Source organism: Aulonocara sp. 'chitande type north' Nkhata Bay, linkage group LG7 (genome assembly GCF_057382095.1).
Source record: "Aulonocara sp. 'chitande type north' Nkhata Bay isolate Kocher_YH1m ecotype deep benthic linkage group LG7, A_spYH_male_GT1.1, whole genome shotgun sequence".
Taxonomy (NCBI): domain Eukaryota; kingdom Metazoa; phylum Chordata; class Actinopteri; order Cichliformes; family Cichlidae; genus Aulonocara; species Aulonocara sp. 'chitande type north' Nkhata Bay.
Genome location: NC_141350.1, coordinates 8569678 through 8597056, shown reverse-complemented (window position 1 = coordinate 8597056; position 27379 = coordinate 8569678). Strand labels below are relative to the sequence as shown.

The 27379-nt window shown below is 41.2% G+C and overlaps 2 protein-coding genes across 5 annotated transcripts in view; both read right to left on the bottom strand.

Annotated features, from left to right (window-relative positions):
* Positions 1–1016: 1016 nt before the first annotated feature.
* rfx4 (regulatory factor X, 4) lies at positions 1017–18328 on the bottom strand. Of its 3 annotated transcripts, none has more exons than XM_086298310.1 (18): positions 18078–18328; positions 15964–16050; positions 15734–15794; positions 13093–13216; positions 11771–11832; positions 10500–10713; positions 9949–10026; positions 9680–9843; positions 9046–9146; positions 8879–8937; positions 8624–8768; positions 8244–8338; positions 7670–7787; positions 6634–6753; positions 5028–5186; positions 4766–4925; positions 4524–4662; positions 1017–2726 (listed from the first exon to the last, which is right to left on the bottom strand). In XM_086298310.1, exons 1-18 carry the CDS (start codon positions 18118–18120, stop codon positions 2454–2456), a joined length of 2202 nt encoding a protein of 733 aa, XP_086154436.1. In that variant the 5' UTR covers positions 18121–18328; the 3' UTR covers positions 1017–2453. The 3 variants fall into 3 exon arrangements, with proteins under 3 accessions (XP_086154436.1, XP_086154435.1, XP_086154437.1); XM_086298309.1 differs by having other exon boundaries at positions 1018–2726; positions 5028–5189; positions 18078–18325; XM_086298311.1 differs by having other exon boundaries at positions 1018–2726; positions 4766–4886; positions 5028–5189; positions 18078–18324.
* Positions 18329–18394: 66 nt separating this feature from the next.
* The window catches only part of polr3b (polymerase (RNA) III (DNA directed) polypeptide B), a 32388-nt gene continuing 23403 nt past the window's right edge, over positions 18395–27379 (bottom strand). The window contains exons 24-29 of one of the 2 annotated variants that reach the window (XM_086298307.1): positions 25217–25320; positions 23866–24032; positions 22879–22992; positions 22616–22789; positions 19144–22446; positions 18395–19031 (exon numbers count right to left, since the gene is read on the bottom strand). In XM_086298307.1, the coding sequence (XP_086154433.1) occupies positions 22317–22446; positions 22616–22789; positions 22879–22992; positions 23866–24032; positions 25217–25320 (689 nt within the window). In that variant the 3' untranslated portion in view covers positions 18395–19031; positions 19144–22316. Of the gene's footprint in view, positions 19032–19143; positions 22447–22615; positions 22790–22878; positions 22993–23865; positions 24033–25216; positions 25321–27379 lie in introns of those variants that run through there. The other variant, XM_086298308.1, reaches the window with a different exon arrangement.

Below are 27379 nucleotides of genomic sequence, written 5' to 3'. Positions count from 1 at the left end.
TGGCATCAGTGGTCTTCTGCTGATGTCGCCCCTCGTATGCAGAAGATGCTTTTCTGCATACCCTGATTTAAAAGAGTGTTTATTTGAGTTACTGTTGCTTTCATGTAACTTGAAGCAGTCTGACCTCTGATGCAATCAAAACATTTTCACTCAGAGAACTGCTGATCGTTATTTTCAAACTTTTGGACCATTTTCTCCACACCTAAGAGATGGTTGTGTGGTTTTCCCAGCAGATAATCTGTTTCTGAAATACTCTTACCAGCGCTTTCTGGCACCAACAACCAGGCATTTAACAAGCAGTTGAACAGGCGTACTCAGTAAAGTGCCTGGCAACTGTGTTTGTTTCACTTTTTAAAATTATATTTCATTATTATTATGTGTAGTCTGTGTTGCTTTGAGACTGTGCACCTCAGTTTAAAGCATGCCTTGTCTCCAGCATCGGCTCCATAGACTCAATGTTTTCTCTCCTCATTAGCTGTTTTTTTCTAATTATAATACAGTATTCCCGATTGAGTTTCACACAAACTGTTGGACTGCATAAGAAGTCTAATGTGGTTTATGCAAGGAACTAATTTTCATGTATTTCTAAAAACAAAACGGGATGTGGTTGCTATAATAACTGTGTAAGTGGTGCTTTGGTGATATCAAAGATGAAACCTCCTGTGGCAGCACATTTCTCACAGCTGATAGGATCGCAGATCTCAGTCTGAAATTTCCAGCGGATATTGATATTGACACTCAGGTCAGCTGATTAAATCGATGATATATATATATATTTATATATTTATATTTGGTGGTTTTTGTTTTTGTGTCTTTAAAGAAGTTTTCTTTATTCAAAGTTTCTTGTTGGGAATCAGATATAACACAGAGGATCTACGCCCTAATAAATACAAACTGGACAGGGGTCAGAGGTCAAAGGTTACGGGACTGAAGTGCAATGACCCCAGCACAGCAGGGACATTCAGTCCTTAGAAATGTAACCCATTCTGCAGTGTGGCCTTTCTGCTACTCGCCCAGCCCCCCACTGTGTCGGTGCATGGACAGCGAGAAGGAAAATCCAATTCAGGAAACATTTCTACTTCTGCAGCAGCACACGGATTAGAAATGTGACATATGGATAAAGAGGAATGAGAGAATTTCAAAAACAACACAATAGCAGTTACAAGATTAATGTATTTGGGCAGGAGATGATTTAATTTAAATGAATACGATGTAAAACAGTTTAGAAAGAGGCTAACTCGAGACTTTACTCCAGCGCTGATGCTGTGATCGTTCAGTAGGTACCACAATGCATTGACACCCCCCACCCCCCTTCCCTCCAGAAAAAAAGAGATTAAAAAAAAAAGAAAAAAAAAAAGACATTTGACAAGAATGTCTCACGGTTTTAAATTTATGTGTCAACATATTTCACACATACACACCAGTTTTAACTGTGATAGTCTAACAGTCACCACGGATGGTTTCCAGTGCTTTTATTTACAGAAAAGTGACTAGACTTCATGTTACTGTACACTTTGATATTTTTCCCTTTTTATAAATACCCATAGGGTAATAGGTCCTCAGTAGCTTTGAGTGCATTATATAGAACACACAACCCTAGGTTAATGCGTCTTTACTAGCGATACAAAACAGAGAACAAAGTACCAATTGTAACATCGAAAATAAAGGATACACCATGTTACAAAGTTACAGAAAATACATACTATATATATATATTTATATATATGTGTGTGTTTGTGTGTGTGTGTGTGTGTATAGATATATAGTCACAGAAAAACAGCAAAAAGGCTTGCGACAGAATACACTTTTTTTCTTTCTAAGTCACATTGTTCATCTTTTTTTTTAAAAAAGTATCCAAGATGAAGAAACCTTAACACACCCATCAAGGTCTTTCTTGAGTTTGTATCGGTCACCTGTGATGTTAAGTATCCCAGGAGAACGTTAAGGCAGTGCAGTCCATCATCATCATCGAGCTGCAGTGCAAGCATCTGCTGCAGAGGGCTCACGACAGGATACTGCTGAGCAACAAGAGGAGACTGAGATTGTACAGCTTAGAGCACGCAGAGCCGTCAGTCGCTGGACATCACTGACGGAGGGGCAGGCGGGTTGGTGGGACCGTGTGTGCGCCCGACCTCGTGGATGAGGGAAACTCTGGCAGAGGTGTACATTCCTTAAATCGAAGGCACAGCTTGGCAGCAGCATTGCACTCTCATAATGATTTTGCTGCAATCTTATTTTGTTTTTCTTCTGTCGACTGCTGAAGAAACTTTAATAAACCTCCCCACAAGTTGCAGCCAATCATTGGATGTGATTGATGTAATGCGTGTTTTAAAATTGTCAGAACATCCACGCCGTGATTCGTTTTACCTTACGCTGGCGCATTTTACTCTCCGTTCCCTTTTTTTTTTTTCATGCGCTTGATTGGAAAGTGTTCACAGCTCTCAGATTTAAGGCTATTTGGCCCAGCCGGTGGTGGCCTCCCCGTTGATGTAGGCAAAGCCGGGGAAATGTTGCGAGTGTTCGTACTCTGAGTTCCTGCGTGGGCCCAGAGGTGAGTACATATCCCCAGAGGTGGCATAGCGGGACGAATGCATAGGCGGGCTGGTGTAACAGCTGTTACCTGGTGACACATCTGGCCACCGGGGGGCAACAGGCGTGGGGTGCAACCGAGGAGTGCTGCCCATCAGGCACGGCTCCATTCGGGACATCTGGCTGTTGAGCTGGTACTGTGGAGAGGAAAAGGAGGGGGATAAGTTAAGTAGAAGATGGAGCAGTACTTCTATGGTGCTGTTCGGCTTTGACTGCTATTCAAAGTGCTTTTTTCTAGTTAGTCACTCTTCGCTGGAACCATCAGGGGCAACTCAGGGTTTGGTATCTTGTCCAAGGCCCGAAGAAGACCACCAATCTTCTAACTGGTAAACTATATCAGTCAACCCCAAGTGATGGCGAGCATTAGAGGAGCTGTTGCGTGGATTTTATCTTTTTCCATCCTTTATGTTAGGATACCTGATCTAACTCTCTTCCTGACAGCAAGTCATTTAAATGCTGCCCTCTTTGCGCTGCCAGAGTGATACGAACCTTAAAATTCCCTTTTCCACAGGTCTCGTGGTCCTGAAAGGTGACCACGACCCGGCCGATATCTCATTTGATGCTGTATTAAGCATAAAATATTGGGTTTGAACTGACCCTGCTGCTGGTAATTTCCTGTCATGGGAAATTGCTTCACAAGTTGTGGCACAGTGGTCAAAATAGAAAATTAAGCCACTTAAGAAAATGAGGGTTTCACCCAAAAAAGTGCTTTTTCTCTCTCCCTCCTTGTGTGTGCGTGCATGTGTGTGATCTGTTGCCTGTGGTGACTGACCTCAAACAGACCAAATCTGCCTGTTGACAAAAATATTTTGGACAGATGGGGATCCGGCAAAGTTTTCAGACCGTTTCAGCTCCATGTCCAACCTCTCGCAGTGACAAAGTGCAGGCATTGTGCCCTATTTAAGCTCAGACGGGGCTAAAAAAAAAAAAAAAATGTGGAAGTAGACCCTTTCCCCTTTTTTTAACTAAATATAAACACGACAGTCGAAGCCATTATGAGGGATCACGGCATGGAAAAAGACAGTCAGTGCAGAACAGGCGGCTCAGCTGCCTCTTGTTCACAAGCAGAAAAGAGACCATTGAATAACAATATTTTAATAAACGCCCCCTTGCCCTGCTCCGTGGCCACTGGCTCAGACAGATGAAGAGACTATTGAGAGCTGGAAAGAGAAGTAACAGAGCAAGGCCCCCCTCTTGGCCCCGGCCGAGCCACCTTTCACTGTCTGCTTCCGCTGTGTGGAGAGGGTGATTCAGGGACTTTTAGAAACACTGCGAGCGCTGAGGCCCAGCTGATCTCCTCCCTCTATAAAGGCAGCAGAGGCTGGAGGACCCTTGACAGGAAATTGCCACCAAACGAGTAAAACTCACTCGGTAACATCAGCGGCTCAATCTCATTCTAATAACCTTTCTTTTCTTTTTCTTTTTTTTTTTAAAATAGCATCATATTTAAATCTATTTATTCCCCTAAAAGGACAACTCAGTCAGTTCATCCTCACATTTAGTTTATCAGATGCTACATATTTTTTAACACGTAGTATCAGCCTCATATAATGCATAAAGTTTAAGTAGCAGTTAGGCATCACACAAGGTATTAAACCCCAGTATTTTCATACTGATACTTATGACTTACTTAGCTACTTACTTGAGTTACTTTATACAGTTTAAATCATAGTTTTACCTCCACGCTGTGAAAGTCTAAAAGTGTCCTATCACTGCATAGATGCAATCCAGGATTTCAGATCATCCAAACAGTCAGAGGGTTTTTTTTAATCTTTGGAATCTAACAAATGTCTTCCCAAGTGTTTCATTTATTTTCTTTCATTATTAAAACCTAATACTTTTATTATTTAGCATTAACAGGTCCTTAGATTAATATAAAACCTGAATTCATCTGATCTGCTACCACACCCCATTCCTGAGCATCAGAGCCTGACCTGTGCAGATGTACGGTGGTAGGCGGAGTAGTGCAGCGGGGCTGGGATCGTCGGCTCGTGGGCCAAACTCGGGTACTGGCTCTGGATGGAGTGAGGATGCTGGTTGGCGTAACTGCCATAGTTGTAGCTACCAGTGTACCTAAAATGGAGTTAAACAGTCGAAATTTAGTAAATATAATGAATCCAAAAAATAAATTGAGAATGTATTTTAATACTGCAATGATCAATAGTTTTGTAATCACCCATGCTCCTCCCTGTAGACTGGCATCCTGTGGGCAGAAGATGGAGGGGGTACGGGAGCGCTGCTCCTCATACAGGACAGCTGCTGCCCGGCCTCTGGAGCGGCTCCGCCTGCTGTTGTCACTGTGTATGTAAGGGACCAGGTATATGACTGAACAGCGCCTGGTAGACACATATATAGACACAGAGACAGACGCTTTGGCGCAGAGGAACTACGTTAAACTCTGCTTATTCTGGGCTTTTTGTACGCGAGTCCTGTCTCACCTGTCGTGGCAGGTACTCCGGTGTACTCCGGGGACACGGCTGCTGTGGGGGAGCTGGCCGAGGAGACGCCCACAGAGTGGACTGACCGAGCGGGAGAGTAGGATCCCGGAGACGGCGAGGCAGGGGCGGTTTCTGTCAGCGTAAATTCCTCCTCTCTCTCTGCTGAAGGTGTCGGGAGGAAACAGGCGGTTAGACAGTTTAATGCAAAGAGGGATGCTATGTTAAAGAGCCAGAACAAATCTTCAGTTAGACAACAAAGTCTTTTTGTGTGGCAGAAAACAGGCTCATTCTAAAAGATTCATCAATACAAGGTCACTGCAAACAAGTGTATACATTTTATTCTATAATATATAAGATTAAAAAAACATTTAAAATTGAGAGAAATGAACAGGAACACCTTACAACAGTGAATTCCTGGACAGGTAAGAATAAACTACCTCTGCTGGTGTTTCGGAGGCTTTTCTGGACAGTCACCACAACATTTAGGGTGCAAATCTCCCTGGGTACGCGCAAACGTATGTCTAAGGTTTCCAGGCAAAGCTATGTCAAAATTTCAAGTTCAACTTCTAGAGTCAAACTTGAGAATAAGTCAAAATTTTTGAGATAACAGATGGAAATTTTTACTTATGGATGATAACAATTTCTTTTTTTCCAGTTGTGAAAACAAGCTTCCTTATATTACTTGATAATAATGTTGAGTGTTGACTAACAAGTGTTAAATTAATTTATTCTCATTTGTTTAAAAAAAAGTATAATACATAATAAATGACCCAAAAGTGGCTCTCACATAAAACAAATCAATTATGCTGGAAGTTAAGAATAATAAATAAATAAAACAGTTCTTTTTTCATTTAACAGATATTCAACAGATTTTTTAAATTCAAGTTAATTGTATTTATGTAGAACATTTAAAAGAACCAGAGTGTTTTCCAGGCAAAAAAATGACACTAATGACCAAAATATGAGAAATAAATCAAATAGTGTAAAATTAAACACCTGTAACTTAAACCTGATATTAGAAACAACAATAAAAAAAATCATTAAAACGTTGGTTGGAGAGGATTTATGTGGGATGGCAGACTACTGCAGAGCCTGGGGACAAGAACAGCAAAGGCCCGACCTGGAGGGCTTTAAAACCAAATGAAAACCATTTAAAATCAACTGTGTTTCGGAGGTAGAAACTGAGCTAAAACAGGAGCGACGTGCTGTCTTTTATGTGCACCAACTGTGTTTTGAAGCATCTGCAATCGAGGAAAAGTGAAATTGGACGATCCTTTACAGAGGAAGTTGCAGAGGTGCATCACTGAGAGGTGATGTAGGTGTGGCATAAACTAAAAACACCACTGATCTGATTGTTAAAAGTCAGAGATCTGTATATAAAAACGTGCCTTTGTTTGGGTATTTGTAGGGATTGGAATCGGAGGAAAGTAAGCCAACTTCAGCTTTTCTATCATTTAGCTGAAGGAAGATTTTTGCCATCAAGGGTTATGGATCATCCAATCAGTCAAAGTTAAGTTCAGGGTTTTGGAAATGTCCACTGATGTAGTCACCTTACCAAACAGCTGTGCTGCTGGTTACCACCTGCACCTACAGCTGGAGCGCTCACCTGTGCTGCCCTCGCCTTTCATGGCCCTCATGAGGTCGTTGGCTCTCTCCTGGCAGTGCAGGGACTCCAGCAGGTAAAGCACATAGTCGTCAAACATGAGATGGATCAGGTGGAAGGAGCCTGCAGACGTATACAAGAAAGCACAATCAGACAGTAGAAGCATTTATCTGGAGTTAGAGTGGCACAGTTCCAGTGAGTCGCTGAAACCAAACAAACATCTGTCCAGCATGTAACTGATTACAACCATTGAGATGATGACATCACATCCTGCAGGCATGACAGGAGGGCCGCTGTTATTAAAAAGGAGCGAGCGCGCTTGTTTCCGTGTACCGAGTCAGTGCCAGAAATATGTCAGCTGACCCCGGGGGTCGCACGAAAGATGAGCATGTGAGGGAGTGTCACAATTGTGTCATTGTGCCGGCCGCTTCTGCCGCCGCCGTGTGCATAATAAACACTTGTGGCCATTGAGGGGAGCCGGGTGTAACACTGACCGGTCATAAAATGGGAAAAGACAGGCAAACGCATCGGGGAGAGGGGAGGGGCGACCTTTGTTAATTAGCTGTTTGTGCACAGAGACCTGCTTTATCAAAACACTGCAACCAGCTGTGTCTTTGATATTCACAGACAGGGACAGAGGAGGGGAGAGAAAAGCCATTTTCTTTTCTTTAATTTTTACTGCTTGTCGCTTACCACAAACAGTAAGCTGTTAAAGCAGCAGCCATTTCACTCGTGCCTACTCTCTCCTCGTCTCAAAGTCGAAGCTAAGCAAGCAGAGGAATCATTAAATGAGCATTTAGCCCCAATTAAGAGACATTTCATCTCTTTATATCAGTTTGATTTGGCTCATATTAGCTTTTAAATGTGAAAATCATGAGCAAGTGAGGGAAACTCTAAACTTATACTTAAAAAACCCTCAAATTTCACTAAAGATATTATTAGCGGAGCTATTTTCAGCAGTTTACATGGATGACACAGTAAATAAAACGACTGTCAACGCTGTGTGTTTTCTGTTGCATGAAAAGCAGGAGGAGCTCACCGAAGCTGGGCGCGCTGTGCAGGGTCATATCCCGGATGACTCTGGTACCAAAACACGACCACATAAGCAGGAACTGCTGGGCCACCTTCTTCAGGCTCCCGGGCCTCTTCCCCGCCACCTAGAGAGAACATTTCCATGAGAAAAGAGGGGGGAAGGGTGGGGACGCCGGGGTAGAATTAACCTCCGGGTCCGTATTGGGGCTTAACCCTCAGGAACGAAAAACATGTCAACAAGTCAACTATTTAATTTGCCCCCGGGGACACGCCTTCCCATTGAACTATTGTCTGAGCAGTCCAAGACGTTGCCGGGGAGACGGAAATTTTACAAGGCAATATCTGGCACATAATGGACGCAAATGGGAAGCTTGAAGACATCATTAACTGGGAGGATCGCAACCTAAGTGACTCGGTTTAAGAGAGAGTTGCAGGGAAGAGAGGGAAGAGGGCTTTCAGCCACAGGTGTCTCAGTGAGGGGAGGATTATAAAAAAATATGCACTTTTCACCTGTGCAGCTTACACTGAAGTGTCTAAACAACCACACAAAAACAGGGGATAATGCCTGTTAGCTGTCTGACCTTGACGACGCAGCGATCCACCATCGAGTCCAGCCACTCGATGTAAGCCTCGATCGGCGACTGCTCCTCCAGCAGACGATCAAACTCCTGATACACTGTGAGAGAAGGGAGCGTTACATAGAACACAAACAGCACCTTCACCTTCACACAGCAGCTTCTACGTATGTGTGACCTCTGACCCCTTCCGGGCCAATGCAGAGGCGCGAGGGTGCAGGGAATTGGAAATGCTCCGCAGGGTGTTTGAGAGCAGATTGAACTTGTTTAACCTTTTGCTCTCCGTCATTAACGCTCTGACTCTGCCGGCCGTGGGAATGACCGTCCCTCGGCGAGTCGTTCACGTCATAGTAAAGTGCCCGTCCGGGTGAGTCAGGGCGACTTACAGTGGATAATAAGCTGCCTGTGCTCCTCCTGCGAGTCCTCCATGGTGTAAAGTGTCTGCTTGGTGATGCTGTTCAAGTCCACGTTCCTCCAGTCCTCTAGCATTTGAAAGGTGATGTCGGCGCTGTTTATCACAGTCCGCGATGCCTTGGGACAGATAAGTCAACAATATGACAAATCTAAGCATACCCACATCCCTTATCAGCTTTGTTCTTTCATATGGATTTTATTAAAAACATTCAGACCACGATAGGCACCTGACATAGATGGTTTAGTGATGTTTGCCGCTTTAGGATCTGCGAAAATCTCCTCGATACTGAAATACAAAAGGAGAAGAAAATACAATAAATCCCTGAGAAGTTACCCTATAAAATCCACACGTGCTTAAGAAGCAAACAATCACTTTGGCATATTTTATGCTTACGTTCAAATTTGATATTCCTCAGGTTTTCTGGAAGGTCATGAAGTGCTATTTTAAGCCACTCATCGAGCTGTTTGGCAAATTTTCGAATGACCTGAGTTAAACTGTGCAGATGAGGAGAAAATGAAGCACATTTAGTACCTGAGACAAAACACGTGATTTTATTTAATAAGGGTCACAACTAAAGAACTAATTAACTGTTAGAGCCATAAAAACGAAACATAAAGAGCGGACCATGAGTTCAAAACCATTTCGGAGCTCAGGATTGAGCACTGATCCTCAGTAAGACTGTTCAATTTGTTTTTTCACAAAAGACTCAAATTTAATTTTTTCAGCACGTCTTTCTTGTTTTGTCTTCCAGATGAGACTTTACTTGAAACTTTGAAGCTTTAGAAAACGAGCCACCCCGCCTTTACACATCACGGTAAATAAATTAATTGTGTTTCCAAACAGCTGATAACTTTAAAACTGAAGATGTGCCTGCAAATCATCGGAGATGGAATGACGTGACCCTACAAGACACACACTGTAAAAGTGTAGCTGCATAAGCTGTGCACAAGATATTAAAACCACAAAAAGAGAGGTTAAATCAGGATATTAATGTGAACTCTGAGCTGCAGTAGAGGGACACTCTCACCTATCAGGCAGTGCTTGCAGGACGGTGGGCATCAGCACCCCTGAGATGGCCTTGTAGAGGATGGAGTCACAGACACCGACGATGTTCACCACCGTGGGGGAGCCGAGGACAGGAAGCATGTGGGGCGGCATGCCCTGCCAGAAGTGCAGCAGGAAGCTCTGGACCTGTGGCCGTTGCACACGACGTGATATTACAAACATACAAGCGGCAAACACCGAATGTGCTCAAACAGACTTTAAAGTGGTCATTTTAAACAGAAAAGGACTCGCCTCATCAAAGTTGGCCCGAATAACGGTGTCCAGTATCCTCTGACAGTGTGTTCTGTACATCATGATGAAGGTTGACACCTGTGGGCAACAGCAGGGTATTAATCTAATTGCATAACAAACTTAATAGCTTTTTTTTCTCTTTGGGAAAAAAAAATGCTGCAAAAACAAGAAGATAAATCTTGAACAAAGCATGGGAGCCAATAAATAGATGTTACAGGCCTAGGCTTGAGCGGAGTAATATAAAACGAGCTTTAGAGATCAGCAAAACACAAACCATTTAAAATCATGGCCCCCCTTTAAAAGCCGGACAGCTAGTGCCTGTCCTTTTGTCCACAGCTAGATCTTATTATCTCCTCCAAAAGATTAAGAGTTAGAGAGGAGCCAGCATATAAATCCTCAAGGTCCTTCTCTAAACGCAAACCCACTGAAGCTCCCGGGGCAGATAAAAGAGCCAGAGGGGGCGCAGAGCTGGTGAGATGGCAAGCAACGGCGAAGGGAGGAGGGGGCTGAGGGGGGCGCTGGAAGGATGGACTTTTAAAACTCCTGTTTACCCTTTCTTCTGGCAGGCTGGCAGGCAAATTTAGGTCTTTGACATTTGGAAACTCTGGCAGGAGCGTCCCCAGTTTGGAGCGCGGTGAATACGCCACTGTCTGCTTCGTGGCCTCTTTCTTCCCCGTCTCGTTCACCCACGCCGCTCCCTTTTTGGAGTACATCACATCATAATACTGGGAGGTCTCCTTCACCGCTATTCCATAGTAGTGATACCTGAGGAGCAGAGACGACGGACAGATCAATGGCAAGGACGTTTGAGGATCACTTGGCTGATATATAATAAAATAAAATATTGTTTGAAAATTCTAATGTCTTTTTTTAAATAAATGTTATTTACAAAATAATAATAATAATAATACTCAAAGTGTGATTTAATTTTTTTTATTGATTAATTTTAATTTTGCTTTTTGAATACATGTCTTTTGTTTTTTTATTTTTTAGGTGAATATTTCCAAAAGTACGTTATCAGAAAAGCAATAAGTTCTTTCATATTGCTTTTCAAAGACAATTTACAAATAAATATATCCACTAATTTAAAAAAGCATGTGAACAAATCATTACAGGTTGTTGTGCAGGAAGAACATGACAAAAAAATATTTTTTAAAAAGGAAAACTACAGGAACATAAGATAAATGGTAAATGGTAAATGGCCTGTATTTATATAGCGCTTTACTAGTCCCTAAGGACCCCAAAGCGCTTTACATATCCAGTCATCCACCCATTCACACACTGGTGATGGCAAGCTACATTGTAGCCGCAGCCACCCTGGGGCGCACTGATGTCAGCAAAGCACAAAATGCAGTCTAAACATGTGGTTTTTAACCCTTGTGTGGTGTTCGTATTTTTGTTACTCAGCCAGTGTTCGTGGGTCTGGTGGACCCGCTAGAGTTTTGGCTTTCCAAATTAACACTATCAAACAATTTTATGTTAAATTACTCAACAGATGTTTACTTCATCCCAATTACAAGACATATGAACAGCAAACATGGTTAATTTTTTCCCTTTACCTTTGTTAGATCACATTTATGAATTAATGTGCTTCTCGTTTTTCTTTTATATAAAATGTTATAAATAAATCAGTTATAATCAAGTGGAGTGAGTGGAAAGACACAACACATTTACACGTGAAAAAATAATTAATTGTTTAATTTTTCTTTTGAAAAAAACTGAACACGGGTCTCACAGACCCGTACACCATACAAGGGTTAAATGTTTTTAAGCTGAGGAACTGACTCAGCTTCTCTAACATAAAAACCCTGAAACATCTTACTTTGACTGCCCTCTTGTTCCCAGTCGTCTGGTAGTCAGTGCTGGAAACTGCTGCCTTATGATCTGTTTATTGTGAGAGAAATACTGTTAGCAAGTATAGATTCAAAATATTTATGTGTTTTTGTCTGCGTTGGATAAAACCAAAAGAAAAAGAAAAGATGGTGTAAAGAGGCGACATAAGGAAGCACCTTATGTCGCAGGTGTGTGCATTTTACTTGTTATTATTGTACAATATGGCTTTACAGCACGCAGAAGTCAACAGAATACGCTGCACTTCATTTTTAGCTCTTGGTGAGAGAGTGTTTAATAAAGTTGGTCTTGCAGTCATATCCACAGGGAGCGCCGTGCAGAAGAAAAGCTTCCAGAGTCTATGTATTTATGACATCCATGGGTATTACTCCCCCTCCCTTACCCCCATATCTACAGCCTCCCTGCATCTTTCCACCCACCCATCCTGACTCCTTCTCTCCCTCTTTACCTTTTCCACTCCCTCCTTTCCACCTTTCCTCTCTCTTTCTCTTTCTCTCTTTTTTTTGTCCAAAGAGATTGGCTCCTCGGTCCAGCTCCTGGTGCAGAAACTTTAGCAAACAGTGTAGCTCTCCATTGTGTGGGATGAAAAAAGAGGCCAAGCTGTGAAGTTTCTGTCAGGCCCCGCTTGATAAATGAGCAGACAGGGAGGCAGTCCGGGCCCTCTCTCGTTTTTTTGTCCTGAATCAATGAAGCCTTCCTAAAGGACACCCCACACTGCTCCAGCCACTGATCTAACATTCCGCAACATCTCACCCTTCCAAATTTCCTTTAATTACACATTAATCCAGGCCCCTTCTCTTTTTCAATATCTTCCGACAGGAGCTGTGGAGGGGCGGGGGTAGGCCCGGGTTGGGGGTTGGGGCTGGAGTCCAGGGTACAGGGGATGGCTGGGGGTAGGAAGGCTGAGGAACTTCTTGGGGTTGTGGGAACAGACCAAAGCACATCTCCTTTGGCTCTAGATTATGTGTTCAGCAAGAGCTTTGCTTCACACTGAGTTTTGATCTGATATAACTTCAACACAGCCGCACAAAAACCGACCCAGGCGTGCAACGGCCCCAGCGTAACGCTCGCGGCTGACTGAGCAGAAGACCGCTTCGATTTGTGGTGCATCTGCAACATCAGCTATAAGTTTTAACTTCGTACCTGAATATTAAAAACACTAAAAACTAAGAAAGTAGTAATAATTGTGAAAAGGCATTTCACAAATTAAACACTCCTCCCAAGCTACAATAGATGTGACTGTTGACTCTCCACACTGTCTGATCTTCATCACTACTCAAGTTTGCATTTCACCTTTCCAAAGCTGGCTGCGTTCACAGGCTGCGTGTCGTGCTTTTCGCTGAAGTCTAGGTAATGCATATAGAGGGCACTTCGGGGGATGCACACACCTTCGGCTATCTCGTAGTTTTCTTCTAGCCTGTGAATAACAAAGGGGGAAATGTCAGGTGGACATTTGGAAGCTCGTGTATGGTTTTATGACGAACAGGGCGTTTAAAAATTACCGTGATCTGATATTAAACTGCACGATGTTAGAGTTTATGTTATTAAGAGGACAGATTAAAGCAGATATGCCATTAGGGTACCGCCTCAAATTCAGTTCAAAGATGAGAAGAAAGAAGTAGGACACAATATAAATTAAAGAGCTACATCATGGTAATCATTATCTTACTTCCAGTGTAACAACACTGTAGCAGTGTTTATTATAAAGCAAACTGTCTGTTGCATCCCAGCAGAGCTAACTGTTTCACGGAACAGCCATGCATTGGGTTGTCATGCAAGACATGACAACGCATCAACAAAGACAACAGCTACTCCCTCGGGAGTTGCAACATCCATTTTTCCTGCAACCTCGTCTCACTAACAGCTGCAGTGGACAAATTCACATTAAAGCAGAACAGCTGTTTATCAGTGTTCCCAATACTGGACGTCATATTTCATCAATCTTTGATCGTCGACAATGAGCGCGTCATAATTTCTAAATGATTCACATTGAAATATTTGCCCTTATTTACACAAGCAGCATTTGTGCTCTTAACTGTTTGCCAACACAGGAGACATGAACACTTCTGACGTAATTAGCATTTCAGAGATGGTTTCAAGTATTCTGCCCCCAGTGGCTCAACAAAGCAATGACTTCAATACTTCAGCGTTGCTTTTCCGAACTCAAATATCTGAATGAGTCACTCATTTTTAAGAAATGCACATCACAACTCATGTGCATTTTTACATTTCATCCCTCATATTATTTGTGTAAATCTAACAACTTAAGAAAAGGTAATACGATAAATACAAAACGACCTAAAACTAAGCCTTGAGGTACACCAGCATCACAATTAGTAGTTTTTATTGTTTTCTGTTTGTAGTTCACCTTTTTTTAGTTCACTTTTATATTGCAGTGGAATTTTTCACAGCCCCTGTATTATTCTCTTTAATCTAGAAAAGATTTTTAAATTAACCAATAAGATTAGCACTTAATTGCTAATCTTCTATGTGTTTACAGAAGACGCAGGAATTAAGCAAAAAGAGCGGTATGAATGTGGTATGAATGTCGGTAACAATGTCAGCCTGATTTTTTTTTCACGTTTGTAAAAACTGTCCCTAAGAAATCCTGTTTTTGGTGCAGCCGTCAAACAAATCGCTTAAATGTGATGTCTGTAACTCATTAACAACAATCAGAAGAAGAAAGCACTATTTCCACTTTGTATAAAAAAAAACACCATTAAGACGCAACAGACTGATTAAGTACAAGTAAATTTGACCTTTCAAACGGTTGAACTACACGTTAAATCCTGAAACTGCTGCAATTACTTTTATTATTATTTACAGAACAAAAGTTTCATTATTAGCCTGAAACATTAATGTTTCCCATGGTTTTCCAAGCTTCTGAGACCTCATTTATTACTCCAAATAATTACCTCTTAAATGCACTTTAATGCTGGGTAATATGCCATACCGTACTGTATGTGTCTGGGTACTGCATGTAGACCTCTGCATTGGCTGATTGTCTGTTTCAGTGAAGCTGAGTAAGAACTAAGATAAATGTTCATTTACTTAGAAACTGTTTTTTGAATTGGATCCATTTTTACTGCTTTTCGGTAAAACAGCTACATTTAAGTCTTCTGACAATCAAACTGTGATCAGTCACGTGACCCAATATATTATTTTAGGTTAAAAAATTGTTCTTTAATTACAAATATACAAGCATAACTAATGCTGGACAGATTATTTACTCTTGATTCAACACCCTACCTACTTAGCTGCATAAGAACTATTTGCTGATAATTTCCTAATAGAGCATACAGTATATATTATAACATTTTTAGACTGATTTTCTTCTGTTTAAATCAACAATTTACTTATGACACAAAATAAAAAGAGACTCACTTTGAAAAGTAAAAAAAAAAAGTTCATTATTATTACAGGATATTTGATGTATAAAATTATTCTCTTTTAATTCTCTAATTTTAAACACACTTGTCACAATTGGAGTTGGTATTCCATGTATATATACATGATATGAATGAATTGTGGTGCATGTTGAGGCTGCAGGTGCAATTATTTGTTGCTGCCTAGCAGATATAAAGTAAATTTCCCTAAAATGTGCAGAGAAACTTATCATCTGTGTGTACGGGTGACATTTAAGACAATTTAAATTAACTAAATCAATCAAATTTACTGAAAATAATAACAGAATCTGCAGGATGAAGACAACACAGGATTAAAACAATGAAAAAAAGTGCTCTGATGTGCACATTATTTAATTTTTAAAAAGAATAAAACAGACTCTTTTGTGAGTGGTTGATTTAAAGGACTGGTTACATCAGTTTTACATTAATTTGAGAATATATTTAATATTTTAAATAGGCTGTTGTGTTTTGACATGTTGCAGCTTTTCTCTTTAAATGATAAAAGAAAATTTTTTTTAATAACTTACCATTCCAGCGTAGCCGGTGTCGAATGTGGTTTCGAGGCTCTGTTATTTTCTTTTTCTTCATCTGGAATAAACAGCACACGTAGGGCTTAATTAAGTAATTACAGCAAAATGACAGAAGTGTGGCACAAACATACACTTATCATTTCTTCTCTGGCTAAATGACATTTTCTGAGGTTTAAAAGCTACGTGCAGACAGAGGATTCAGTGCAAGTACAGTCGGTCCTGCTTACGTTCATCATTGGACATGTTCCCCAGAGACGTGTGGCTGGAGTATCGCTTACTCTCACTCTCATTAAGGCATCTTTCAATCCAGCTCTCTATAAAAAAGACCAAAGATCAGCTCTTAGAAATGACTTTAAAAAATTAAAAAATGACAAATAAGTTTTAAAAAAATGTTTAGTTTACATTTTCATTCAGTTTTGTTCTTTGTTTTTTAAATTAACTTTTAATTTAACTAAAGAAAACCCACATATTTAAAAATCCCTTTTTGTGAAGTGACTAATGTCATCCTGCAGTGGAACAGAGCCAAAGCTGTATTTGCATAAACACTGCAAATCACTGGCTATACAGGACACTTTAAATGTCGCTAATGTGACAGGGTGAGCTGACAACAATCGATTGTATGGGCAGCAGCGCAGCCCTGGCTCTATTTGACATGTTTTCACCAGGACGGCAGGAATCCAGCATTGTTCTCAGGAGACTACGAGCATACACACTTGCTTAAAAGAGCCTGTGCACATTACTGAAGCAGTCTGGGGGAATAGAAGCCATTGTCCTGTTTTAATTTCTACTTAGAAATAGCTCAACTGGTGTGCTTTCTGTGAGCGAGCAGCAGCAAAACACCAAGGCTTTCATATAGAAACAGCCGAGTAGAGTGGAAAAAAATCGAATTTTTTAACTATTTTTATGACAGGCATTCACAAAATTCTTTTACTTTAATTCGGTGTAAAAATTGCTTGGATTTTAAGCTACAGCTTTTTCTCTACCAGGAAGTTTAGAGCTAAACTGCATGTCGTAAACAGAGAATCTGAATTATAAGCATAAAAACGAAGATGTGATCAGGAAAAAGTCACCGACATATTTATGCAAAACTAAACCAAACTTTTAGGCTCTGCAACAAATGGAAATCCTTCCACATTAAAGTTATTGAACCTTTTTTCATTTGCAAGTGACAACATTCACAGCACCAGCTGCTGGTGCTGTCTGAGCACGGCATCGAGGAAGATAATAAAAACTTTTAAAAGTTAAGATTCGATGAAGAGTGGATACTTCAATCTTCAGCACGTCCTGTCTAGAGGAAAAAAAAAAAAAAAAAAAAAAAAAAAAGGAGTGACTGCTCTTAAAATCCTGTCTAGAAAAAAAAACAACTAAAAACTCCAGAGGAGAAAGATTTTTTGGTACGTAAATATTTATAGCTTACTCTTTAACAGTGTTATAACACTGTAGCACTGACAGATGGTAAATAGCATCACACAGAAATTACATCATTTCCAGGTCCTCATCGTGTCTCATCAGTTCCCGTCTGCACTGGCTTCTTTCTCTAGCTTAAAAAAAACCCTGGAAATGAAAAAGAGAATCTTCTGAAGTGGAGCTAATTCTCCACAGAGGCTCGGATCTCAAGCTTCATTTGCCACAAGAACAGATAAGTTGGGGATCTAAATAATTGGATTAAATTTGATCAACAAGTGAAAATGGATGTTCACTCATTTATGAGCACACATTTGGGACTAAACTGCATCATCCTGAAAACTATGCTAAATGACAATTAAGGACTCACATAAAAAAAACAAACCAAATTGCCTGAAAGTGTGTATAATTAGATTTGTCATTAACGTTGCAGAGAGGACTCAGTTTTACCATAAGAAACTCAGTTTCTTACCATAAGAAAATTAATTTGGTGATAAATTCTTAGTAAAAACCTGTTTCAAAGCTGAAAAAATGTCTTGCTTTAGCAGTTTTGTACCTAGTAAATAACCTTTTTAAAAAGCAGGTGCACTGTGATGTACACTTGTGTTTTTAAATGCTGCTCTCATAATTACAAGTTCTCTAGTTTGACTTTAAAAAAAATAACAGCAAGAAACCAATTGTGGAGACTGAAGGTCCATTTCCTGCTTTTCTCTAATCAAGTGTCTCCTGCATCTTCCCGTAAGCGAGTGTGACCGAAAACACTCCCTCGTAAGTAATTTCAGAAATTTAAAAAGCTAATGAGCATCCGGACAGTTCACCCGAATGCCTGCAGAGAAAGTTCCAGACTTGCATAAGCGCAGCAGAAAACTCATACAATGTGAATAGAAGCTGGGTTTCCTCAACATATCCAAGGCAGGCAGAGTTTAACAGGACTGACCTGTGGAATCCATGTCAGGCTCCTCCAGCAGCCCGCAATGCATCCTCTTCCCATCAACGACACTGACTCCTCCAAGAAAATGGCTTAGCGCACGTTTCTCCCTCCTCAGTGGCTCTCCCCTCGTCTAGCTCTGTGTTTCCGTGACCGCTGCCCGTCACAGGAGATGTTGAGGATCTGAGGTTCGCCCAAGAGAGGGGTGGTGTTGGCGGAGGAGAGGAGGGGAGGTGGGAATGAGGGTGGAAAGGAAGGGGGTGAGGGTGTGGGGCGGGGGGGTAGAGACTCCAGAAATCCAGCGGGGGGAAAGCCAGACCCGTCAAAATGTTTGCTGATGTTTCATGGGAAAGGGGCTGATTTTATAGGAGCCCTGATGGGGACATGTCATTGATAGGCTTGGAAGGCTGATGAATGGCCCCAAGTCAGATGGGGATGTGGCAAGGCTCACTGGAAGTCTTTTGTGGGGCTGTTTTGAATAAGAAAAGCTCCCTCCCAACGAAAAAAAAAAAGAGAAAAAAAAAAAAAAGAGGCTTAGATCTACGCAGTCCTAACACTGTGGCCTCCCCGTCTTCCATTATGGCATTTAATACGTTTTTATACACCCCCGAGCTCCGAATAAACATACATCTCTACACAACCACCACTCTTGCCTTTCCTTCTGGTTTTAACTCCCACTTCACATCCCTCACACACTTGTTGCCTGCATTTGTGCTGCTCCTCACTCCTCATTCAAACCACCCAAAGCACTATTGTGGTAACTTTTCCAGAGCTGCGGCGCAACACACATCCATACATGATGAAACTGCACCAGTGTGAATGTTTTGGTGGAGTTCTCACCTCTTTTTTTTTTTTTGCAACCTTATTTTTGGTATGCCTCTGAGAAGAGGGAACGGTCACAAAGGGGGGGAAGTAAAAGTGCAAAACCCGAGGCTGGGAGGGCTCTGATGGAGTGCCTGAGAGCTGGAGAAGGGAAAGCTGTGATTAGAATATGAATGGAACCGCAGGAGAGGGGGAGAGGAGAGGGGAAAGAAGAGGGGAGAGGAGAAAGGCGGATTATGGCTGAATTACTCACCACACCATGGAGCGCAAAGAAGGACTTTCACTCGCAGTGCGCAGGCGTGGACACCACTGCTGACACTCAGCGACGCACAGGACAGGGTGACGGACACAGGGCCACGCTTAGTTAGGACAGGGGTGAGCATCAAATCGGGCTCAAACAGGAAGGAAAGAGCTGCTGGATTGGGTGAAAGGTCAGGGAAATCTAATTTTTGACTCAACTCTCAAAGCTCTAGATGCTGGCCCACAAAGTCAGGACTTCAGAGGAGGACCTAATTAATTTCAGCCTAATTTCAATGGCTCTCACTCATTTTTTCCCAGCCTAGTGACTGTTATCTGCTTATTAGTGCCTCGTAAAATAGGACAGGTGCAGCCACTAAAAAAGAGCCCTTTTCCACCAATCCCATTCTCACACACTCTGCCCGCACAAACGGATGTGCTCTGCTTTGTTTAGTGAAAAGGCCCCAATAGAGTTGTGTGTGCACGTGGGAGTAGGGGGTATGTGGTTACGCCACATACGACAAGTTGGTGGCATTAGGGCTTCACTTTAAAGAGGAAATCATATGACTTAAAGCTGCTCTCTCCCTGGTAACGTCAACAAAGCTGCTGCATCGAGCATCCAGCTGTCCACTCGTATTGAATTCAAACAGGAGACATCCTGCTCTCTCTACCGAGAGACTTCAGTCACTCGTGTTTTTGATTGTGATCAAACAAAATTAATCTTCCAAAAATCAGTTAAAAATGTAAAAAAAAATTAACTGTACACTGCTGATTATATATAATAATAAAAAGATACTTATTGTTCCATGAGATGAATTCTAGAACATTTGAATGCTCATTTTCTGTGCGTGTATCAGCTGCATAAAGATGCACTGATATCAGAGCACAAACTATTTGCTCTTTCTACGAAAAGGCTTTAAATCATCAGGATTTCTGCATTGATAACTATAAAACTGTGCTCTGATTCTCATTTATACGTTTAACTAACACAAGCATCAGCTGATGCTTTGTGAGTAATCACTATTCACACCTGTAAATTCTAAAAGGTTAATACATGTCTTAAAATTGTACTTTAACTCCTTCCCAAATAAAAAAAAAGACTTGACAACACACCTCAGTATAAATGCACAAAGTGTTAAATGCACACTATTTTGTTTTCATTACTTCTTGGGTTAAATTCATAACGAAAACATTATTTACAGTGATGCAGTGCATTCACTTTTATTTCAGGCATCTCTCTGTTTTATTACAGATTCTTTATGATTTGACAGGATGGTGGTCACCACTTGCAGAAAACAGCCCTTTCTTTATCTTTAAAGCAACACTAGGTAAGGGTGTTTGTGTATAGTATAACATGTTACTGACGTTGTATTTTTTGTTGTTGCATTTTTAATGTGTTTTGAGTTTGCATGGCCGCCACCTGGGCAGGTAATTCTCAGACTCAGTACGATTCCCACAGAGCAACTTTATAATAACATTATTATTATTACTTTGAATTTTCTAAGGAGTTTTTAAATTGTGTTTTTCATTTTAATCCAGTTTAGTTTGATTTCGTTTCCTGAGCGGGTTTGCTCATTTCAGTTCAGATTTTATTGTTTACAACTAAAAATAAGCAGTTATTAAAAATTATTTTCAGGGTAGTTTTTGTCCTAAGTATCGTATTTATGACATATACCAGAGGTAAGATTTACGGAAAAAAAGTCTCACAGTGTTGTAGACATCTGAAGCCTCAATAAATACATCCATCAAAGCCTCATCAGACAAGCTGTGAGAATAAATCTCACAAAACTAACATATACAAAATTGTCATCTAAATTTGTTGTTTTGGGGGTTTTTTTTCAGTTAATCTCCTAATTTCACAACATTGTTTCATTAAAGTTTTGAAAAACAAATAACTAAGTTTTTTATTTTAGGTAACTAAAATGTTTTCACATCTAGTTTTAGTTGATTCCTAGTTAATTAATTTTAAAGTTAAGGCAGGTTAAAGCATAACACAACAGAATTTGTTAATTCAGGTAATAAAAAACAATGACATCCCATGGCCGCCTTACACACACACACATCATGTGTTCACGGTGCAGGTGTCAAGTTGCAGTCACAGTAATTCAGCATTAGAGAAGTAATGCTTTTTTACGTGTTGGGTCAAATACTTTTCAAACGGCTCAGCAAATATCAGAAAACACAGAAACTGTTTCTGAACTAAACTGGTGTCAAGAAATGTAGAGAAAGACTCGAGAAAGAAGTTAGCACAAAGGGGACGACTGCTGATATTTTATACACTAGAAAACTAAATCTCAAATGTACTGTCCTATTATTTCGTATATTTATCTGATAGTGGATCTATACATGATGTGCTTTTGAATGATATCTTTGAGAAAGACCTTGAAAAACAAATGCGTGTGCTAATTTCATGTTATTCAAAGGTTGCATGAAAACGCTGGGGCAGGTTACACTGGTTAATTTGCAGTAAGTGACAAAGTTTACAGCCATACAGGACACTGTTCGTGGGTAACAAAGATCAGTTTATATTTAAGGTGACGATACTGATTAGATTCACTCACTTAATTCTACCATTTAGCTTTATAGCGTCCTTGGGTTGGATATCTGGCATGTAGCTGCACGCACCTGCTTTTATCTTTTTGAATTTAAGTGATTAAATCAGCAGTGAAGAGTGAATCTACTGAAAAGAAGTTATTATGGGACCTCTTTGACTCTAGGGTATGTTTTCTTCACACTGCACTGCTACAGCCGATCTCAAAGTTTCCAGCTTCAAAATCCTACTTAACATTTATTAGACAGGAGAAAAGCAGACAGAAAAAAAAAAGTGGGGAAATATGACCCAGGTCAGGATGTTCAAAAGATCTTGCGGTCAAAACATGTTTCAGGACAAACAATTTAAAGTTGGTGACATCCTGGAGATTTTGCCCTCAAAGGGCAACCTTTTGATATTTGTAATGAAAGAAGTCAAAGTTAAAGAAAAAACATCAACTTATTTATTATGTACACAAACAGAGAAAAAAGAAACATTAAAAAAAAGAAACAGGAAAAAAGTTTTCAGATTTTAACCAACAACAAAAATAGTCCTGTGTCAGCTTCTTTCTGCTTGTTTGTCGCTCGATCAAACATTCACAAATCAACTTATAACTCTTGCTCTAAACCTGTGACTCACACGTCCCGTCTCTGTCCTGCTCACTCGTTGTAGCGCGACAGCTTGAGTCGAGGGATGATATTCATGGACTGCAGCTCCTGGAAGAGGAGTTTGCAGGCGTAGGGGATACGCAGGGAGGAGACGTGGCAGGACGACTTACAGTAATGACACCTGAAACACGGAAACAGAACAGACGTTTATGGACCACCCGGATTACACAGCTACCAAGCTTTTTTAGTCACTGTGTAAACTTAAATATTTCCCCTTCTTTCAGTTCGTATCAATGTGCACCAGATCTTGTGATGCCCCCTAACATGTTTCACCAGCAGAAACAGCTTACCACCCAGAGTATCCCAACAGCCCGCACTGCCCACACACGTCCACCTCGAAAGCGTCGCTGGAAATCATGAGGCGCTCCAGGAGCAACATGCTCGCTCCGTAGCCGATCAGACAGTCACGTTCCATCTCACCCAAACGCAGACCTCCATCTCTGGAGCGACCCTCCGTGGGCTGCCTGTTATCAGGACAGTTGGATACGGAGAATTTAATTCAACACTTATAGGCACTAATCGAATCTCAACGTCACCACAGATGAGAAACTACCTGGTGAGAACGGCTCTGGGGCCTCGGGCTCTGGCGTGCATCTTGTCAAGAACCATGTGCTTCAGTTTCTGGTAATACACAGGTCCAAAGTAGATATAAGCCTCCAGAGGTTCTCTGAGGGAAAAGCAGGGGTCAGGAATTGTGTGCACATCAGGCTAACACATACATTACATAAGCATATAAAATCTATCATTTTTTGTAATAAAATAGTGGATAAGCAGAGCATGAGATGATTCCAACAAAAATCTGCCTTCTTTTTGGACTGCTGGTCCATAAATTTGAATAAAGAAATACTAACAATGAAAGATTTGTACACGTGATCCTTGCCTTCAGACGGCAGATTTTACACAGAAATTAAATGTACTGTTTATATACAGCTGGTGCCGGATGGACAGGCACTAACGAGGCCACTATGCCAATATGCAATTTCTGCATAATGAAAACATTCAAGCTACTGTTTAACTCATTCACTGCCATTGACGTCTATAGACGTCAATTACGTTTTCCAATGGGAGGGGCTAGAATACAACCTCGGGCAGCTTGTCAGTGAATATCAGACTGCTTGAAATGTATTTTTCACAAAAAGCTCGTTTTCTCCCTTTTTTTGGTCAAAACAGGCATTTTTGGTGGAACCCACCTCTCTTCTACAGCTGATTACTAAAGAATGGAAAATGGTAGAAACAAGCTTTTTTTTTTGGATGAAAGAAGAGAGTCTGTTCTTCATTTTGGTAGGTTCAGCATTTATATGATCATAACACACAGTTTTCTGTGGCTCTTCAAAAATGAGTAAAAATGCTCAAAAACCCTGGCAGTGAATGAGTTAAGAACTAATATTGTGGTGATAAAATGTTAACATCACTCTGAGAAATTTTTCACAGCATTAAGAGAAATAAGACTTGTAAACAGTCATGAGTAGCAATGCAAACACTTGTGTAGCAGCATTGTGTTGTGTGTGGCTATTAACCTAAAACATCCTCTATTAATTACCCAGTGATGCCTGAAGTGACGTAGTCTTTGCCCTGGTAGTTGTATCCATAACGGATGAGATCCTCACACACATCCTTCACCTTGCTGCCTCCGAAGGCTGTGCCATAGTGGAAGCGCCCATCCAGGACCCCCGCCTTCCCAGCCAAGAGTTCAATCAACTTTCCCACCTGACGAAGTTCAGGAAAAGAACAGCAGCTCTGTTCATTACACAAATCTTTTTGTGCTTTACATCCTCTCCTGGCACTAAATGTGTATATTAAGGGTGAGATTAGATTACACATGTACTCCTCAGGGTTGGTGACAGCAGTCCAAGGATGGCTGAGTTCAACAATTCCACTAAGATCGCACTCAGAGGACCCCTGACCCCGACACACAAAGGGAAACACCTACTCTCATATCACTCCCAGGCCACAGAAACATCCTCTGGAGCCAAGCATTTCTGAGCCTTTTCCATGGAAACCAGAGTGAGCAGCAGTAAAGATCATTCAGGTTTTTACAGTGTATGAAACAGAGCCAAGTCTCATGTCATTCACATTCATCACCATCCTACAGTTCACATGTACTGGCCACGTTTTATAAAACTTCCACACACACCGCTACAGGCGGTGGCCTCACTGGCAGCTGTCTCCGCAGCAACAAATATCTGTTTGTGAACAGTGAGATTGCTGCTTAACGGCGTCAATGGACGTGTGCTCTGGAAGCCAATGATAACCCAGAGAGAAGAGGAGTGGGGATAATGAGGGTTTTGTCTCAGGAGAGCCGGCACAAACCTATAAAGAGCGACAGCCACAGCATCCTACGTGACTCAGACTCCAGTCGTAGCAAAAAGAACAAAAACAAAAAAAACAACAACCCACAAATAAAAACCAGAAGCACGTCCTCAAATTAGACGGCAAATAACCAGCTTTTCACCAAGAGAAAAGAAAACTTAACCTCCCTGACAAATGTTACAACATCGGAGCAGAAATGACAAAGCCAGTGATGAATTAATAGCCCTAAAAATACCATGAATAATATATTATAAGTTCTAGCTCCAGCGAATGGGTTGATCATTAATGATTGGATCTTCCAAGATGTTTAAAGGTATCACTTTTTTGCCTTTGGGGTCTTTTAAAACTTTTGAGAAAATAATCGTTTAATCAACTGTTTAGCAACCGTTTCGTTATCTGCAGATTATATTTCACACCGTTTTTTGACATTATGGTTGTTTACTGTTTAATTTTTTAAATTTCTTCCCCTTTGGTTTATTTCTGAACAAAACAATGGAAAAAATGCAAAAAATACTTGGCATATGAATCAACAGAGAAAAATGTTGCAGAATTTGAGTTTCCACAGCTGTGAAGTGTCGCACCGTCATTCTGGAGGGATATCCATGAGGGTTCATGATGATATCTGGACAGATCCCTGTGTCACAGAACGGCATGTCCTCCTGTGGGACGATGAGGCCACAAACACCTGAAACACACAAACACACACACAAAAAACATTAATGCACACATATGGCAAAGAGAAAACCAATCAGCTTCCCACATGTGAGGATCCGAGGCTGTACTTTAACTTTACAGCAGTGTTAACTAGGGATGGGTATCGTTTAGGTTTTATCCGATACCGGTGCCAAATCGGTACTTTTGAAACGGTGCCGGTGCTCAAACAGTGCTCAAACCGGTGCTTAAAGAATGGATAACACAAAATTGGTCCAAAAACCTCTCATGTTCAGCTGTTTTTTGTAAAAAGATAACAATGTTAGCCTTTTCTGCAGCTATGGGGCATATATGGTATCACTCTTGGTTGGAAGCAGTGCTTAAACAATGGAAAAAACACAAACTTTGTCCAAAAACCTCTCATGTTTAACTGTTTTCCACTTTTTCTTTGGTCATTTTAGCCTTTTTGGCCAGGGTGAAGGGAGTATCTGCCATCAAACAAGAAGACAGCCGCATGTAGCTATGATGATGTTTGCTAGTTCACCTTACATGCATTAATGTAATAACGTGGTTAGCCTACTCAACGTAAATTACACACGAACAACATTAAGCTACTCACGCAGAGAAGAACGGCTGCTGCTGCATCATCATCCTCATCATTTCTGCTACACTGGCAGGGCTAGGGGCCAGGACTCTATTCTTCGGGTTTTTGGGGGTGTTGCTAAATCCGGGTCCGATAACAGGCACCACACCCGCAGTAGATGTGCTCGGTGTGAGGTCTCACAGTAAGCTATCAAATACGGCGCATTTCTGGGCTTTTAAAAAAAAAAAAAAAAAAAAAACGCTATGCGTCGCCAGGTGTTTCATCGGATTTGAGGTGTTACCTCCTTTGACTGTATCACAGTATCACCTTAAAGCACTTGTTGCAGGCTGCTGAGTTTGCATCTTTTGCTGTGAAGTACAGCCAGACTTTTGACCGCTTCACCTTGGGCATTTTTAATCTGTAGCTCTGCTCTAAAAGAACGCACGTACCTGGACCCGCCTACTATCCTCGGAAACGTAAAATGATTGGCTAGAAGTGTATCACAGCTCAGGAAAAAAAAGCACCGAAATGTGCGCTGCTTTTCGGTCTGGTTACTACCGTTTATGTCAGAACCGACACCGGTACCCATCCCTAGTGTTAACACATCACTTTGGCTGCACAGAATGTGTAATAGGCTTTTTATAATATTTTGAATAGAAAATGTTAAATAAAAGTGATAAGTTTTAAAAGTAGGCTGCAGTTTTAATGTGGTTTTAAGGACAAAAAAATCTGACTTTCTGACTTAACTGCAAGCACCAGTTCAGCAAACTTAATAGTGTTTGTGCTGTGGGGGCTCTGTGTGGACCACTGGCAGAGCATGACATTTCCATACTCATGTGGACAGACAGGGACCTCTTTTGACTCGCATGATGTGGGGGGACAAGCACCCCTGGTAGCCAGGAGTTTAAGTGTGAGTGCAAATGTTTACTGAGGGGCCGAAGCACTCTTCCTTGGCCATGGTAAACAGATTGTAGGTCCATTTGCAAATGAAAAAACGAAGAAAAAAAGGAAAAAGGAGTGAAGTGAAGGAGAGCAGGAAGTGGAGAAAGGTGCTTAGCTGGACAGGGAGACTGGGATTACACACCCATGATTTTCAGTTCAAGTCAGAGGAAGTGGAGGGGATCAACTCGAGAGGAGAAAACGAATCAGTGCACGTGGGAAAAATTCACTATTAGCCGACCAGTCAGCGACGCAGCTGACTGCTGATGCCTTACAGGATGTTGCAACAGGATGTTGACTAGGAACAAGTACGGCGATTAACAGGAAAGTCATCCAACGGCAGGAAGAAGGTGAAAAGAAAAGAGAAAAGGCGGGTAAGGCAGGGCCAGAAGAAAGCATAAAGAGAGAAAAGGCATTAAGAAAAAGGCTGATTATCAGGTTAAAAGTACTCCAAAAGAGGAGTGAGAGGAGGAAGAATGAAGTTGGAAAACGGTGGAAAGCACCACAGAGACACTACCAACAGCAGACATCCTTGGGTGTTGTTTGTTTTGTGTGAAAGTAAATGATAAAA

Excerpts from the sequence above, each read along its gene's own strand:
- rfx4 (XM_086298309.1), bottom strand. The coding sequence starts at position 18,120 with ATGCATTGCGGGCTGCTGGAGGAGCCTGACATGGATTCCACAG. Across the intron at positions 15,795-15,963 it reads GAACATGTCCAATGATGAAC|ATGAAGAAAAAGAAAATAAC; the intron begins GTAAGCAGGACC and ends TGTTTATTCCAG. Across the intron at positions 10,027-10,499 it reads CCAGCCTGCCAGAAGAAAGG|GTGTCAACCTTCATCATGAT; the intron begins GTAAACAGGAGT and ends TGTTGCCCACAG.